Raw genomic sequence first — 16,389 nt, 5'->3', positions numbered from 1 at the left:
GTGTGGATTGGTGTTTTGTGCCCCCCTGAGCTGTGAGCACTGCTGGGAGACCTCAGTGCACCCAGATGAGAAAACAAAATGTTCCAGGTAGCTGTGTGTGTTTCCAGGGGTTTGCTCCAGCTGTACAGTGAGGATGATGCTGGTGAAGTACGGAAAAAAGTGACAAATTGGGGACTCCTGGGAACAGGAGTCCCTCAGGTGAGTAGCTGATTAAAACTTCTCTGGGGGCTACACTGAATGTGTCAGTTCACTTTGGAGTGAAGCAGCGACAGCTAAAGCTGGCTCGGCTGGTCCCTGTTCCTGTGCTGGGAGCAGATGGGCGCTGAGCCCCTGAGCACAGTCCTGGGCAGCTCTGCTCCCCTCGGAATGGCTGCGCCTGGCTGTGAGGCAGAGAGACAGGTGTGTCCTTCACACCGGGCTGCAGCAGGGACCCTTCCCCATCTGCAGCAGGGAGGACCCTTCCTTCCCCCTCTGGAGCAGGGATCCTTCCTTTCCCCTTTGGAGCCGGGTCCTTTCCTTCCCCGGCCGTGGCTCAGCGGGCGCTGCAGGGCCCGTGGCGGCCGCGGGGCGGCGCTGTGGGGCGGGGCGGCGCTGTGGGGCGGGGCGGAGCCGCCCCGGTCCCGCTCCCGTTTCCGTTCCGTGTCCCGGTTCTGTTCCCCTTCCCCTTTTCTTTCCCGGTCCCGTTCCCGGGCCGTCCCCGCAGCCTCGGGCCAGTTCCGAGTCTCTCGGGCCCTCGCACCCTCCGTGGCTGTGGCGGCCCCGCCGGGCTGTTCCCTGTCCCGGTCGCTCTCGGGGTCGCGGCCGCGGCGCTTTGTGCGCTCCGGCAGCGGCGAAGGCCCGGCCGGACTGCGGGCACCGCGGGCAGCGAGCGCTGTGCCCCTCCTGCCGCGTTACTGCAGCGCGGCCCTGCAGCGGCCCCGAGCAAAGGAACAATGGAGCTGCCGCAGGTGCTGGTGACGGCCCCGCAGCGAGCCCCGAGCCCCGCGGCTCGGGCACCAGAGCCGGGCTGGCTCTGCCGGCAGCGCCGAACTGCCCCTCGGGGGGGTCAGCTCGGGCACTGCTCCGCTCGCCTTCCAGGAGACACAGGGTGCTGTTCGGCAGCTTTGCTGCTTGGAGCCAGGGCAGAGCTGCGGGTGGCGCTGCGGGCACAGCGCTGCAAACACCTCGGGCCAGCCTCACCACAGCAGCGATTCACCGAACGCTGAAGAACCAGCTGTCCAAACCTCCCTCAAGGTTCTCACAGCCCCCGGGCAGCTGCCGTGCCAGCACACCACTGACTCCTGCAGCAACAGCAGGACCTGGTCATTGCCTGTGCCGGTCCCAGGGCCGGGGGACGGGAGGAGAGGGGAAGGCACCTGCTGAGCCCCAGTGGGGAGGGCTGGGCCCCAGAGGGAAGGGGAGCAGGAGCTGGGGGCACCCAGAGCCTTGGCAGCCCCAGCTCAGGCCCCGGGTCCCACCCCGGCCCAGTGCCCCCCATGGCACAGGGGCTCCTCTCGGGGAAAATTAACCCGTGCCTGGTGAGCCCCAACACCCAGCAGAGCACGGCTTTGCCCACGTCAGAGTGAACACAACTTGCGTTTGAAAAGAACTTTATTTAAAATCAGCGATTATACAGACTTTCCCTGCCACAGCACGCGAGTTCCCAGCACAAGGTCCCCGTGCCCTGCTGGCCCAGGCTGGGCTGCACCGGCTCCCACCAGTCCCAACGGTTCCATATGGAAATACAACGCGTACAAAAGATCTGCTCCCCCACAGCTAACAGGCATTTCATTAACCTCACCCCACTTAGCTTTCTATTATTTCTAGCGTAACCAGAGTTAAACTTTATCTTCTACTAAGAAACCTGGAGAAATCTTCCTTTAGCGACTGTGTGCACCAGCAGAGCAATTCCCACCACCTTTGTCACCGCGCGGGCAGCAGAGCCAGGAGTCGGGGCCATCAGCAGGGAAATATGATCAATAGCAGCATTTTCCATGTGATCTCAAGTTACAGTCGTCTACAGAAGAAGGAACTGTGATCACCAGTAGGGAAGCAGTTAAGTACTGGATCCATTGTTAAAAGAAATCGAGTTGAAGGCAGGTTTTACCTTAAATAAGATTAAATATATATTGCAAGACACACCACATTCTGCAGGGGCTGCACATACAGAAGCAGAACTGTGGGCAGGGGAGCAGCGTGTCCCCCCTGCACCCAATATTCCCACACAACATTGTCAAATTTAAAACTATCACCACTTGTTGAAAGTTGTCCAAGAAGTATTTACAGCACGGGCACGGCCGGGAGAGGCTTGGGGAGCCGCAGGTCTGGCCACGGTGCTCCCGCAGTCCGCCAGGCTCCAGCGGGGCCGTGCCGGGTCCTCACTACCCCACTACCCTACACAGACAAGCATTTGCGTGGATTAGGACAAAGCTACAGGCGGTGCGGCGGTGCGAGGGGAGCGCCAGCACTGCCACATGCTGCAGTGGGCGCAGCCCGCACGCTCGGAGGATGCACGGCGGGGCTGCGGAGCCCGCGGAGGCTCCTCGGGAACATGCTGCACAGTCGGGCTCCAGCCTCTGCGGGAATCCTGGCTTCCAGCGTCAAACCAACCATCTCCAGCACACAGCGGGGGTGACGCTGCTCTGGGAGCGGTGTTTACAACAGCTGTCAGTTCCTACGGACCTACGTCGCGCATAGCTCCACGTTTTACAGAGACCAGGCTGGATCTTCAGCGAATAAGTAGGTCCACGATTGTAGATCAACAACAGACTTTTATTGCTTTATACATGTGGTGCTGTTCAAGGCACTGTGGCACGGGCTAGAAAACTCGGAATGACTCGTGAAGGGACCTGGAATGCGACACGGCCGGTGCGGCGCGCCGCTCCTCGGCAGCAGCCGCGGCCCCGGGGCCGGCGGGCATGGCCCGGCCCGGCCCCTCACATGCCCATCCGGATGCTCTGGATGATCTGGAAGATGGCTGCAAGAGACGACAGGGGAGCGCTCGCCGGCAGCGCCAGCAGCGCTCGGGGGGCCCGGACGGGCAGAGCCAGGCCCAGAGCAGCAGGACCGGGCCCAGAGTAGGAGGACCGGGCCGGGCCCGGAGGAGCAGGACCGGGCCCGAGCCGCCCCCGGGGCCCGCAGCCGGCACCGGACCCGGCCGCCCGCGCGCGGCCGCTCACCTGATCCGCAGACCACGAAGATGAACAGAGCCAACAGCCAGGGCCCGACCGACGCCTTCTCCTCCGGGGCCGTTCTCTGCGAGCACAGCACCGCCGTCAGCGCGGCCCGGCCCCGCCACCCCCGCCCGTGCCCGCCCCGCTCGGCCCGGCCCGGCCCCGCGCACCGAGGTCTTGGCGACGTTCCCTCGCTGGGTGATGTTCTTGCTGTGCTTCTCGTTGGCCATGCGGATGCGCTGCTTGGCCACCATGTCCGCGCTCGGCCCGGTCCGGCCCGGCCGCCGCTGCCGCGTCAGCACCGCGCGCTCCGCACGCCGGGAGCGCGCCGGGGGCGGGGCCCGCGCGCGCCAACCCGCGCACGCGCCGCGGGCCCCGCCCCGCCCGGGAACGTGGCGCGCGCTGCGGCCGCTGCGCCGCCGCCGCCCCGGAACCGGAAACAGCGCTCGGCCCGCGCGCCAAGATGGCGCCGCCCACGCCGCTGCTCGCAGGTGCGTGGGGCCCGGCCGGTGTGGGGGTCGGGGCTGGGGCGTGGGGGGCGAGGGCCAGGTTGGGCTGGGGCGGCCCGCTGCCCCTCCGGTGCCCGTCGGCGTCCGCCCCGCGTCCTCTCCCCAGCGTACACTGCCGCGGCGTGGCTAAGTCCGGCCCCGTGGAACTTTTGACCGTGCCGCTCCCGGCACTGGTCAGGGCTCGCCGGGCCCTGTGCTTGCTCGGCCTGGGCCCCACGGGGGCTCTCGAGGCCCCGTGCCGGGGATCCGTTCTTCAGCCGCGGGTGATCCCCCGCGGGGACCCGGGGAGCGTTCGCGGGCTCGGGTCGGTGCGTGGGCAGCTCGGAGCCCGTGACGTGTCCGCTGCGGTCTGTGTCCTTTGCAGTGCAGTTCGTGAGGGTCTTTACAAAAGTCGTGTTCCTTTTCGGTATCTCACTATTTGAACTGTCCTTAACGTAAGGGATGTGTATTTTCCTTTTCTGTATTTGCAAACTTTAAGCACCGGCCTGGTTCCCCTCGCTCGGGTCTGTGGGGGCTGCCGGTGTTCAGGGTACACTTTGGGCTGCTCGCTACCGTGTGTTGTAAATTTGGGTCTTAATGGGGAGCGTGGCAGAAGAGCTGGGGAACACGTTCGTGTGCAGTTCGTGGATCGGTTTTAAGGTGTGTTTAAGGGTTCCCTTCGGTCTCTCGGGGCTGTGGTGTACATGAACCTTGGGAAACTGCATTTGGGCATGAGAAAAACTGCAGGCTGTGCAGAGGCTGTGGATGGATCCCGTCCTGGCCGGGCACTGCCCTGCAGAGGGAGGTGCTGGAGGAGGGGTGCGATGGGAGCTCGGGGGTGTGTCTCGGTTGTGCCTTGCAATTTCCTTATGGTTAGTATGGGAAGGAGTGTGCATGTCTCAGGTTCACGAGTTAGAAAAACATCTGCTCTGGACAACTTCCTGCATTAGAAACGAGCTGTTTGTTTCCTCTTGCAGTGAGAGGGTCCGAAGGGCTGTACATGGTGAATGGGCCCCCCAGTTTCACCGAGAGCACGGCATTCCAAAGGTACCGTGTCACTGGCACAGGAGAAATTGCTTGCTGAAAAGTAAAGGTAGACTCTGAAATTGAAAAAAAGTGTGAATATAAGTGAGTTCAGAAAATTGGTGGTTTGGAGGGCTTTGCACTTGCTGGACCTCTCACTGCCAGGTGACAGTCCCTGAGCAAGGGGACTGTCCTGTGACACAGAACTCCTCCAGAGACAGCAGGAAAGTTGTTGTGTTCGTTTTTGTTAAGAAAACCTTAACTATGGCACTATTGGATACACATGTGCATTTCTTATTTCTCTAGGGATTCTGGAAAAAATTGCAAAGCTGTTGCTTTTAGCAAGGACGGCTCCCTCTTTGCCTGGTGCAATGGACAAAAGTGAGTGCATTTTGTTATCTTAATTTGTAGCTTGTATGAAATAAGTGGAATCAGTTGTGCCTCATTTGCTCTGGTCTGTGTAAAGGGGTTGCTGTTAATGCAAGTGTTTGCATGTGCACTTTAAATGGAGTTTATTGTTGCATTAGTGGCTTTGTTTCTTGACTATCAGATGAAGTATTTGCTGTTCTCCTGTTTGTGCTGCACCCATTCCCATGCAGTCTGGATATGCTTTGTTTGTTTGGCTGGGTTTTTATTCATGGCTCCCAGTAACTGGGCTCTGGGGTTAATCTGTTAGTAGAGTCCACAGAAAATAATGAGTCTGTACACCTTGTGAATGTTACAAGGTTCTTTTTTTATAGATCAGGTGTGTTAGAGAGTTCACGCTCCTGTTTGTGTGTTGCAGTCAAAAATATGTGTTATGTTTTGACCAGTGGTCACTTTTCTTGGTTTCTGTCATGCTTGGGTGTCTGGTTTTAAAATGTGCTCTTGGAAAAATTTAGTAAAAATAAGGGGCAGGGTGGGGAGCACTTCTGATTTTGTTACATTTGCCAAATTTGGGGCAGATCTAGAAGAGTCAAATACTTGAACAATTCTCTCAGCTGTTAATTGACTATTGTAAGCATGTTTTACTGAAGTAGCATATTTTGGTTCCAGAGTCAATGTCGTTAACATCACCACAACTGAGTTACTGCATTCCTTTGATCTCCCAAAGACAGTTTGCCTTGAATTCTCGCCAAAGAATAATGTTCTGGCAACGTGGCAGGCCTACACAAGTGAGTATTGTGCAGCTGGGGAGGCACAGGGCTTGTGCATGTCTGGGTTAGCACCTGGCTGGCCTCTGTGGCACGTTTATTGGCTAAGTGAGCAGTGCAGACAGGGTGCAGAAGGTTCTGTGGGCAGTCAGGAGCACAGTGGAGGAGGGAGGGGTGCCATTGTCTGAGAGCAGCTGGTGTTGGGCACCCTCACAGGGGCTCTGCCACTGCTCTTGGTCACTGTGTCAGTCAGTCAGGGGTTTCTAAACTCTGGGAGAGCAGCAGTGTGCTGTGCAGGCAGCTTGTGTGCTGGGGTAGGCAAGGGACGTGGCACACTGTCCTGGAGCAGTTGTGTCCTGCCCTGGGGTGTTCTCCATGTCCAGAGCTGTTCCCTCCTCTGCCTCCCTGGGGGATTTTGAGTTCCCAATTCTGAGAGCTGCAGCCCTGACTGAGCCACAGACTGTGCAAATGCTGCCTTGGAGGGAGGAGCTGGGCAAGGCTGGGCCTTGGGGGACTGGGAACTGGGACAGGCTGTGGGGTGAGAGAAGGCAGCACAAGCTGTGGGCTGTTAGTGAGCTGTCAATCACTGTGGGCTGTGCTGTCCAGGGTAAGGAGGAGACTGCAGACAGTTTAAAAACAGCAGAACCATTTTGCATGGCTTGCAGAGAGAGCTGTGACTGTGGTGGAATGGATGAAATCACCTCACTCCTGTGGGAGTAAAGCACTGGAGTGCAGAACATGCCTCCATTGTTTGCTGTGAGGAAGGTTTTTGGTTTGGATTAAAAAGCTGTGCAGGTGTTGATGGTTGTAGCCTGGCAGTGGGGAGTAGAAGCCCTGCACCTCCAAGTGTGAGTTCTTTCTGCAGGCAGCCTGAGCTTAATGGGTGCAGCAATCAGCATTCATGGGTTTGGTCCCTCAGGGACAGAAGTTGCATGCTTGCAAGGAGTTCATGTTTGTTTGGGCATTAGCCGAACCATGAGGTGGGATGTTGGGGTAAAGCAGATTAAGTCTCAAAGATTCCTATTTGTTTTGCAGCTGCTAAGGATGGTACAGCAGGGGTGCCCAACCTGCAGCTCCAGGATCTGAGAACTGGAAAATGCCTAAAGTCTTTTATACAGAGAAAGCAGCAGAACTGGTAAATAAACCTTCCAGATGCAAATTGTTTACAGAGGTGGTTTTAAAAATGTGACCCAGGTAAATGGAGCTGTTTGAGAGCAGAGCCTGCTGCTAACTGAAAGGCAGAGTCTGTGCTTCTGTCTGTGTGTAGTTCATTGTAAATTCACTCTCACTTTGCACCACAGAGCAAAGCTGGGCAGACAATAACTAAGTCCACTTGTATATTTTTTGCTATGCAGATGTCATTTATTCACATTAAATGTATCATGTTTGAACTTACTGGGCTCACAATAGAGGGGAAAAACAATCCTGGAGTGCTAATGATGAGCATCATTTTGTGTTTCTGACTTTTCCCTTCATGTGCAGGTGTCCTTGCTGGGCAGATGATGAAAGCATTTGTGCCAGGAATGTGAACAATGAAGTGCACTTCTTTGAAAACAACAACTTCAGTATGCGAGTATTTCTCTACATTTTATTCCTTCTATGAATGCTGCTTCTTTTGGGGGGGAGGGATTTGTTTTCAGGTTTTTCTTTGTTTCTTCCTTTGCTTGCCTTTTATTTTAAATACTGCCTACATTCTATTTTGGTTTGGAATTGAGAATCATTATGCTTTAATGAAGTGTGTTTTCACTTTCTAATTTATCTTTTCACTGACAGACATGATATGAAATGCATCTGATTCTCAGTTAAAGAGACCTGATTCTATATTGTTTCTCATTAATGAGATCCAGGAAATTGCTGTTAGAAAATGTGATTTGTGATTACTTCCTTGGGTTATGCATGCTCTGTTAAAAATGACCCGTTAAAAAATTGATGGCAAAAATGAACTGGTGAAGCCTGAAGATTTTTACCAAGGAGATTTACAGTTGGTGGTAGAATATCTGGAGTCAATAGATGTTGAAAAGGGAAAGGGAAAGAAAAAAGCAGAAAGATAAAAATTTAATTGAACAGAAATGTGAAGGAATTAAAGAAAACGGAGGGGAGAACAGCAGTGTGTGGTTTTAGTTTTGCATTCTTTGTTTTGCTTTAAAGATAAAGTTCATATAAGAGTTATGGCTCCAAGAAATCGAGTTTCCTGAGAATTAGCCCAGCTGCTGTTAACCAAGCTGGGGAAGTGTGGAATGTCAGCCTGAGCAGGACTGCTGGCTCTGCACATTCCTGGCTGCAGTGGAGCTGTTCCCATCAGGTGTGGTGGGAAGGGGCAGTGCTGAGCCCAGAGCAGGCCTGCTGGGAGGAGTTATCCATGGAGCTGGGAGGGAGAGCCCCTGCCTCTGTGATGGCACCTGAATGTGACTGAACCCAGCACAGATGAGGGGAGGAATATCTGCTTCAAGCACAGGCTGCTCACCTTGGGTTCAGAGCCTTCTTTGCTTTTTGAACTTCCACATACTAAGTGCTGGGTTTCAGACATAGGCTTGATTCAAACTGGTTTTGTAGGTAAAATGATGTGAAATGGGATAATAATGATTGCTTGCCTAGAAAAAGAGATTCTTTGTGATTGTCTTTACTGGTCTGTGTTATCCAGGATACAGCCCCATAGAAGGGTGTGGTTAGGACATTGTGGTAAAATGGTTTGTCATTAACATCACACATCTGTGGCCTTTTTCTTGGCAGATACCATTGCAAATAAGCTGCATTTGCAGAAGGTCAGTGATTTTGTGTTGTCCCCAGGAGCACAGCCAACCAAGGTACATCTGATCCAGCTCCCAATCTTTCTCTTGGTTTTCTTAGAAAAGAAACCCACTGTGACTTTAGTCCAGTGTGACTTTAGTAACTGTGCTGTGTGCTAGCAAGGCTGTAACCTGCAGTGAACTCTCTGGCTGTTTCAGGTTGCTGTTTATGTCCCAGGCAGCAAAGGTGCTCCATCCTTTGTCAGGCTCTACCAGTACCCCAACTTCGGGGGCCCGCAGTCAGCACTCGCCAACAAAAGCTTCTTCAAAGCTGACAAGGTGACAATGCTGTGGAACAAAAAAGGTACAGCAGCTGTGGACTGAACTTTTCTGTATTGTGCTCATTTTGGATTGACTGTTTGCTGTGAGGGGTTTGTGTTTGATTTGCATATGCTGGTAAATCCTGAGGGCACCCACTGATGCCATTTCTGCACACCCTGGAGTGCTCAGCACTTTCTGTGACTTTCATCATTGTGTATGTTGTAATTGAAAATGTTCTGTACATGCTGGTAAATTCAGCAGTTGAATGACAAATTCTTGTATAACTTTACATTCAGTGTAGATGATATAGTTGGATTGTAGACATAGGAACAGTTCATGGCATGATGTAATCTTAATCTGTAGAATTATCTGTTTGCATACATATCATACCTGGGATGAGTTGTCAGACCTCTGCTGTGCTGTTTGTTAGCAAGGGGCTGTTTCAGAATGATTTTGTACAAATCATTTTACTTAAACCCACATAGTTTGGAATGCCAGGAAGGTGTTGCACACATGTAGAAACCATGCATGGGGACTTTGAGAGTCAGGAAAGATTGATACCTCAAGGCATTTTGTGGGTGCTTGTATCTGAGAGAAGGGGCAGGTTGGGCCTTGCCCTGATGAGACAGTGCCCTGCTCTGCATGCCCCACAGGAGCACAGTTTTGGATAGCAGATATGCCTACAGAAGATGTTGAGGAAACATTTTATTCAAGGATTGATCAGGATGTTTGGTTTCTGCTGCAGTTTAATATTTTTTTTAATAGCTACAAAGGATAAAACTGTGTTCACTTGTTGTGATCTAATAGTGAATGAATAGACTGATCTGACATTTTGCATCTGAGAAAGGAAGGTATTCAGTCCTTTTGTGTTAGCATTTAGGAAAAGCTCAGTTGAGAAGAGAATGGTACCAGCACTGTCACAAACACCCAGCAGGATCTGGTTAATTCAGAGCTGATGTGGCTTTGTCTGTGCTGTGTGCAGGGGTTCTCAGGGGCTGTGCTGCACTAACTGTGTCTGTTCACAGCCACAGCAGTGCTGGTGGTTGCCAGCACCGAGGTGGACAAGAGTGGAGCCTCCTACTACGGCGAGCAGACGCTGCACTACGTGGCAGCCAGCGGGGAGAGCGCCGTGGTGCAGCTGCGTGAGTACCCACCAGTCCTCGGGGCCTGGTGCCATCAACTGCTCCTAAAAACAAAATCCTCTCAACAAACAACCCTTCACCTTTGCTTTTGTGGTGTTGTTTTACCTCTGCAGGAAGGTGTTGCATTTTTCTGGGTTGATTTGGGTTTTTTTCAGTAGCTGAGTTTTCTTGCCTTTGGTAGACTTACCTTCTTAATGTCAGTGGCAGAGAGCAAACACTTCCAGTTAATTCATCTGCTGCTTTGCTTGGGAAGGTGCTCAAGAGCACAGGGAGGGAGCTATGCTCATTTGCTGAGGAAACACCTGGGCAATGGAGCCAGGGTGATGTTTGAGAATCCACAACGGGCAGGAATGTGAATCTAAACAGCATAATCCTACCTGCACTTCTGTACATGCACGATGCTGTTACTCAGTGAGCCAGGGCTGAGTGAGAGCAATTTTTTGAAGTCTGTTGGAAAATAGAAGTCCTCTGTTCTGTATTGTAAAATTGTAAATGTTTTAAGACATAAAAATGAGGTATTGAGAAGCAGCAGATGAATGTGCTTCACTTCCCCTGTGTGGGTCTATTTTCATTCTCTCAAGCCTTTGCTATTATGTGCAAACATCTGGCCTGTTTGGGATTGAAGGGGCCAGTTTGGGAATGCTTGGGAGCACTGGGGATGGGTGACCTGGGCTGTCCTTGCTGGAGGTGCTGTGAGTGTAATTTCCATAACTGTGCTGACTGGGAACGTTCACCTTCTGCTGCAAAACTTCTGGATGAGTTCTGTGCCCCATTTCCCCTTGATGGTAACTCCACTGGGGAAGGAGAATTGGGGTTATGAGTCAGTGTATAGAATCTCTCTGGGAGCAGTTTCCCGGCTTGAGAACACTACTTGTTTAACTACATACTTACTGAAATGTTCTTTATTTCTACTGCATCTGTATTTAACAGGAAGTTTACTGTTATTTTTCATTTAATTTAGCTATTCCTTTCCAAGGAAAAGCCCAAACTGATAAAAGCAGGTGGTAGGGACTTGGAGTGAGAGGTGCCTCATTCCTTGGGGAGTTGGATCTTTTTTGAAGTGCAGTTTTGAAGCTTTTTTCCACGCTGGCATTTGCAGAGGGCTTTTCATTTTTGATAAGATGTGGTGCTGCTGCAGGCTCTGGCAGAGCTCTGAGGGCTGCATGGAGCTGCCCTCATCTCCCCAGCTGCTGCTGGCACCAAGTGTCATTTTCTGCCACCTCTGTACGTGACTACACTGGGTTAATGTCACTGAGCAGGTTTTGAAGGGGAGCACACAGTGTGATGAGACATCCTCGTTTCTAAAGATAAGACTTCAGAGTGACAGCAGGCATGAACCATTTAACTCTGAACATTTTGGGTCAACTGTGGGTTTAAGGATTCAGGCATGCACTTGGCTTTAACTGAACTATGGGTAAATATACCCAGATGATGAAAAGTTATAATGGCCTGTGGTTTGTATTTACCTCTGGATATTTTACCTGAGTTTTCATCACTAATTCATCATTCTTCAGTATCTCCTAAAGTTCCAACCCCCAGAATAGCTTCTAACAGTAACAAGTTTTGACCATGATATGTAAAGCCTTTTTTGTGTGCTCACTCACATTAAAATCTGACTTACAAAATATTGTGCATGAGCATCGTCCAAAGATAATTCAGGTCACTGTTACTTACCTCATCAAAGCTGAACTACACAATATTTCTTAGATTACAAGAAGAGAAACTGTTATCCAGCTGGTATAAAACTCCTGTTTTTGCAGGTTTCCAGTGGGACAATTTGAGAAGGTCCTGAGGTCATACTTGAGGAAAAAAAATAAACGGATTTTTTTTACATATCAAGCTATGCTTACTGTTAAAGTGTTGGTGCTGGCCCTACAGAGGTAATTTGGAATGACTGGAGTTGTTGTTGCAAACTGTAACTAAAGTTATCAGAAGATAGAAGGTTGTTTTTCCCTCTGTTGTTAGCAGAATTAGTTTTCATTGTCAATAATCAGAATACAGCATTTTAGCAAAACATGAAGAATCACTATGGATTTTATTTTGGCTTGCTCTGAAAAAACGCGGTCTCCCAACAGCTGCATGTTTTTCCTTTTCCTTTAGCAAAAAATGGCCCTATTTACGATGTTGCCTGGAGCCCCAACTCTGTGGAGTTCTGTGCCGTGTATGGTTTCATGCCTGCCAAAGCCACGGTTTTTAACCTGAAATGCGACCCCGTGTTTGACTTTGGCACCGGGCCTCGCAACGCCGTCTACTACAGCCCCCACGGACACATCCTGGTGCTGGCAGGGTTCGGGAACCTGCGGGGGCAGATGGAGGTGTGGGACGTGAAGAACTACAAGCTCATCTCCAAGCCGGTGGCCTCGGACTCGACGTACTTCGCGTGGTGTCCGGACGGGGAGCACATCGTGACGGCCACGTGCGCGCCCCGCCTGCGCGTCGGCAACGGCTACAAGATCTGGCACTACACGGGCTCCGTGCTGCACTGCCACGAGGTGCCCTCGGAGCAGGAGGTGTGGCAGGTGTTCTGGCAGCCCTTCCTGGACGGGGTGTTCCCCGAGCGAGCCGTGCGGTACCAGGCGGTGCCCAGCGAGCTGCCCCGCGCGGAGCCGCGGCCGGCGCAGGCGTACAGACCCCCGGCCCTGCGCCACAAACCCGCCGCCAGCTCCAAGCTGGTGAGTGCCTGGGCCCTGCTGTCCCCAGGCTGCTTGCAGCTTGGCCTCACCTGTGTGTGTGTGTGTGTGCTTTTGGGGAGGAACGTGAGAGCACTGTGGGGTTTGGAGGGGTGTTTGTGACCTCCTCTGGCACTTTGCTCACAATTTACAAGGATGCATGCTAGAAAGCTCCCAAATCTTTGGCACAAATCCTGTCCTTTCACAAAGCATCTCCAAATTTTTGTAATTGTCACGTCACTGAAACACTAAACTCCAAGTGTGGCTTGTGGTGAAACTGAGTGCTCTGGTTAGGACAGAAGCCTCGGGTCTGGGTGGCTTGACTTGCCAGTTCTGAACCCAGCCAGCCTGAGGCTTGACTGGCCTCCCAACAGCCATTCTTTCTTGCTGTTTTTTGGGGTTCTTTAAAGGTAAATGTACTTACTAGAGATTGGATCATTAATAAGTCAGCTGCAGCTTAAACACATTTCAGTACAGTGACCTGCTTGTATAATTAGTTTCTTTCTGCAAGTTTTCAAAGTAGGCTGAGTAGCAGCTAATTCCATGTAACAGCTGCACCCTTAATGTTTGGGTCCTGAAGAGCTTTGATTTTGAGCCTGGTGCTTTTGCAGGACACTGAGCCTGCCAGCAGTCTGTGAGCTGTGCTGAGGGCTCCTCTCACAAACCATCTGTGAGCACAGGGAGTAAAAGGTACAGTCAGTAAAATAATTCTGCTTGCTTATCTGGGCAAAAAATCTCATCACGTGTGCTAAAGCAGTACGATGGCACAGTTAAGAGTTCTCTTAAACACCAAACAGCCCCCACTGCCCCCCATGAACCCCCCACCTCCCCTCCCAGCACTCAGCCTTCCTCTCTGGTCATCAGGAATTTGAGTTACAAAGCTGTCAACAACAGCAAAATTCCAGGCTTTGGTCATTTTGTGCTAGATTATACCTCTTGGATTTTGTTTCTTTTCTGAGATAGAAGCCTGTGAAATCATTAGGACACACAGGGTAGTCCCAGGCAAACTTGAGTGGATGAGTTTGAGACCCTTTTCACCCTTCCTTCCTTTCTTTTTTTGTTTTTCTTTTTGGTGCATCTTTGCATATGATGTTGCCTGAGGTAGATTTTGGGGTTTCTGTGCCAGCATGGAATATGGGGTTTAACCATTTTGTATGTCCTGCAGCATGAGGATGAGCCACCCCAGAACATGAAACCCCAGCTGGGAGGTGGTGATAAGCCAGTGTCTAAAACAGCTCTCAAAAATCAGAGGAAACATGAAGCAAAGAAAGCTGCTAAACAGGTACTGCAAAAACCATTCTTACAAGGATAATGTTAATTAGTTAATTGGTTTCCCCAGAGGGCAGGGGTCAGTCTCAGAGCAGTACCTTGTGCACTGAGAGCCCCCCACAAATGTGGTGTGAGGGAAGGGCAGCAGAGTTTAACCAGAGTGAAGCAGGTATAGAAGGGGGATTGAAAAGGAGCAGCTTTGCTGAGTCACTGCAAATGTTGGCTTAAGTCAGTGTGGAGACAAAGTGATTCTGAGTTCTGGCATTCTGCAGACTTTTGGTTTCAGAGAGGGGGTAAGAACAGGCTGGGTGCTTTGTGCTCCCGACAGGTCAAGGCTCAGGTGTGTTTTTAGGGCAGACCAGAGGCAGCCTGTCTGCCACTTCTGGACTTACAATTCTTTTACTATGTAGAAAAAAGTCTGTTTTTTGTATTAGCTTTCCAATTTCTAAAAACCTCTGAAGCAACAATTTCTTTAGATGCTATTTAAAGAAATTTCTAGCACTGGTTTTGAGCCCTTTGTTTTGCTTAAAGACAATGACCCAGTCTGCTTTGTAAAATACTTGTGTATATGTTTGTCATATCACCTTTAAACTGATGTTTCCCTGTGCTGTGTGTGGTTGGGATCTTGAGGAAGTAGAAATTAAACAAGAAGCAGCATGTGAGCTGTTCCAGATAAACCTTTGTCCATGGGAAGCAGATCAGTGATAGATAATGCCCAGATTTTGGAATACACCAGCAAACCGGGGAAAGAAGGAATATTAGATGGATTCTCTTAAAGTGATTAAAGACATTTTTCATTCTCTTTGTGATCAAGGGTGTTTTCTAGATTGTGTTTATGTGTCTACAGGAAGCCAAAGCTGATGCACACCAAGGCCCTGCCCAGGTCAAGCCTGCACAGAGCGCCCTGCAGAACGCTGCGCCTGCCGTGACCACGGGGGATCCTGAAGTGGACAAGAGGATAAAGAACTTGAAAAAGGTGTGAAGAGATGATTTTTCTATCAGGCAGTATTTCTGCAAGGGCTGGTGTATCAGACTAGTGCGAGTGTAAGGTGAGCTGAGCTCAGGAGGGTGCAGTGTCCTGAATTTGTACCCACCTCCCTGTGCAGCACTGGAGCCCATCGTGTGCCAGGGTTCCTGAAGGTCCCATCAAGGTGACATACAGGGAGGAGTTTTTAAAACTTGGGCAGGAATGCTGTGGAGGTGCAGCCAGCTGAGGGTCAGGGCTGCTGGCAGGAGCTGGGGCTCAGGCAGGAGCTCTGTGCATTCTGTGGTTGTTGGGACCTGCATCTGGCAGGGGAGCAGTGCCCTGTGGTGTGCCTTGTGAGTGCAAAGTTTACTGCCAGTCTAGGGAATTCTTGCATTAAATAATTCCAGAATAGAAATTGTTAAGTTCTGGCTAGAGAGTCTTTCCCATTTCTCTTTGCTACCTCCTGCTGCTCGTAGTCTCTGGATTAACATTCCAGGCTTTCTGAGGAAAATGTGTGGTGAAGAGGGATGGTGGTGGAGTAATTTCCAAATTTGGATCTCCCTTCAGTGAGAGAGTGCCCATGCTTGTTTCAGAGATGAAGTACTGCTGGTCTCTAGGTTCTGTTCTTGAAGGAAATGTCTGTTAGGGGTGGGAAATTCAGGGCAGAGCACCTGGAGCTGCTTAAGGGATTGTGCCTTCCACAGAGACCTGTCTCCAGATGCATCAGGTGATTGCAAGTGCAGCAACTTCTAGTTTTTTCTTATTCTTGTGTCACCAATATTTTTGTGTTATAATGGCTTTTTGTATTTTTTTTTTGGCAGAAACTAAAGGCAATTGAGCAGTTGAAGGAACAGGCAGCTGCTGGCAAACAGCTGGAGAAGAATCAGGTATGGTTGAGATCTGTACAGTTTATTCCAGGTTCATTTTATAATCTACATTTGTGACATGTTATGCTTTTCTGCTCCAGGTGGAGAAGATTCAGAAAGAAGCTGCTCTCCTTAAGGAACTGGAAGACCTAGAACTGGGTGTTTAAATCTTCCTCGAGCTCCAGTGCGGTGCTAACACAAGTTCATGCAAAATGTAATTTGTTAAACATTTCAGCAAATGACCAAGGGTGCGAAAGTCCACAGATTTGCTGCTCATTTGCCTTTAAAAAAGAGTTTTCCTAAGGACTTGTGCCCATGAAGCTGATAGCAAGCGATGAGCATCCATCAGCCAGTTCTGCTGCTGTTCCAACGAGAAACGTGCTCCTTTTCTGAGAACGTACTGCCTAAACCAGATTGTAGTTCCTAATTCGGCGGGAGAAGGGAAGGCGACAAAGACATTCGATAGCTTTATTCTATTTAAGAAGAGCCGCGGTGTTTATGCAATAAGGGTGTAGGTGACATAAAGGATTTAACAGCAGCGACTGTCCGACCGTGTGTGACCGCCAGGGGGCGCGCGGGGCGGGGCTGCCCGGGGGGCGGGGCTGCGCACGGCCCCGCCCCCGCCGCGCGCCT

General features: G+C 51.1%; 2 protein-coding genes across 2 annotated transcripts; one reads left to right on the top strand and one right to left on the bottom strand.

Moving 5' to 3' along the window:
* Positions 1–1,572: 1,572 nt before the first annotated feature.
* SERP1 (stress associated endoplasmic reticulum protein 1) lies at positions 1,573–3,484 on the bottom strand. The gene is made up of 3 exons (XM_033068699.1): positions 3,323–3,484; positions 3,159–3,234; positions 1,573–2,956 (listed from the first exon to the last, which is right to left on the bottom strand). The coding sequence occupies exons 1-3, from the start codon at positions 3,404–3,406 to the stop codon at positions 2,916–2,918; spliced, it is 201 nt and encodes a 66-aa protein (XP_032924590.1). The 5' UTR covers positions 3,407–3,484; the 3' UTR covers positions 1,573–2,915.
* A 101-nt stretch (positions 3,485–3,585) lies between these two features.
* Positions 3,586–16,294, top strand: EIF2A (eukaryotic translation initiation factor 2A). Its single transcript, XM_033069217.1, has 14 exons — positions 3,586–3,643; positions 4,618–4,687; positions 4,970–5,044; positions 5,699–5,817; positions 6,832–6,931; positions 7,279–7,361; positions 8,527–8,600; positions 8,742–8,886; positions 9,869–9,985; positions 12,086–12,657; positions 13,820–13,936; positions 14,771–14,899; positions 15,712–15,777; positions 15,858–16,294. The coding sequence occupies exons 1-14, from the start codon at positions 3,616–3,618 to the stop codon at positions 15,921–15,923; spliced, it is 1,761 nt and encodes a 586-aa protein (XP_032925108.1). The 5' UTR covers positions 3,586–3,615; the 3' UTR covers positions 15,924–16,294.
* Positions 16,295–16,389: the final 95 nt, after the last annotated feature.

The sequence above is a fragment of the Catharus ustulatus genome, chromosome 10 (genome assembly GCF_009819885.2).
Source record: "Catharus ustulatus isolate bCatUst1 chromosome 10, bCatUst1.pri.v2, whole genome shotgun sequence".
Classification (NCBI taxonomy): domain Eukaryota; kingdom Metazoa; phylum Chordata; class Aves; order Passeriformes; family Turdidae; genus Catharus; species Catharus ustulatus.
Note: the sequence above shows the minus strand (reverse complement) of the source record. Positions and strands in the feature narration are given on the sequence as shown.

Bases quoted from the DNA above. Each gene is read 5' to 3' on its own strand.
- SERP1 (XM_033068699.1), bottom strand. From the start codon at position 3,406: ATGGTGGCCAAGCAGCGCATCCGCATGGCCAACGAGAAGCACAGCAAG. The intron at 3,235-3,322 runs GTGCGCGGGGCC...CTGTGCTCGCAG, and splicing joins GGAACGTCGCCAAGACCTCG to AGAACGGCCCCGGAGGAGAA. The intron at 2,957-3,158 runs GTGAGCGGCCGC...CGTCTCTTGCAG, and splicing joins CTTCGTGGTCTGCGGATCAG to CCATCTTCCAGATCATCCAG.
- EIF2A (XM_033069217.1), top strand. From the start codon at position 3,616: ATGGCGCCGCCCACGCCGCTGCTCGCAG. The intron at 8,887-9,868 runs GTACAGCAGCTG...GTCTGTTCACAG, and splicing joins AATGCTGTGGAACAAAAAAG to CCACAGCAGTGCTGGTGGTT. The intron at 14,900-15,711 runs GTGTGAAGAGAT...TTTTTTTGGCAG, and splicing joins GGATAAAGAACTTGAAAAAG to AAACTAAAGGCAATTGAGCA.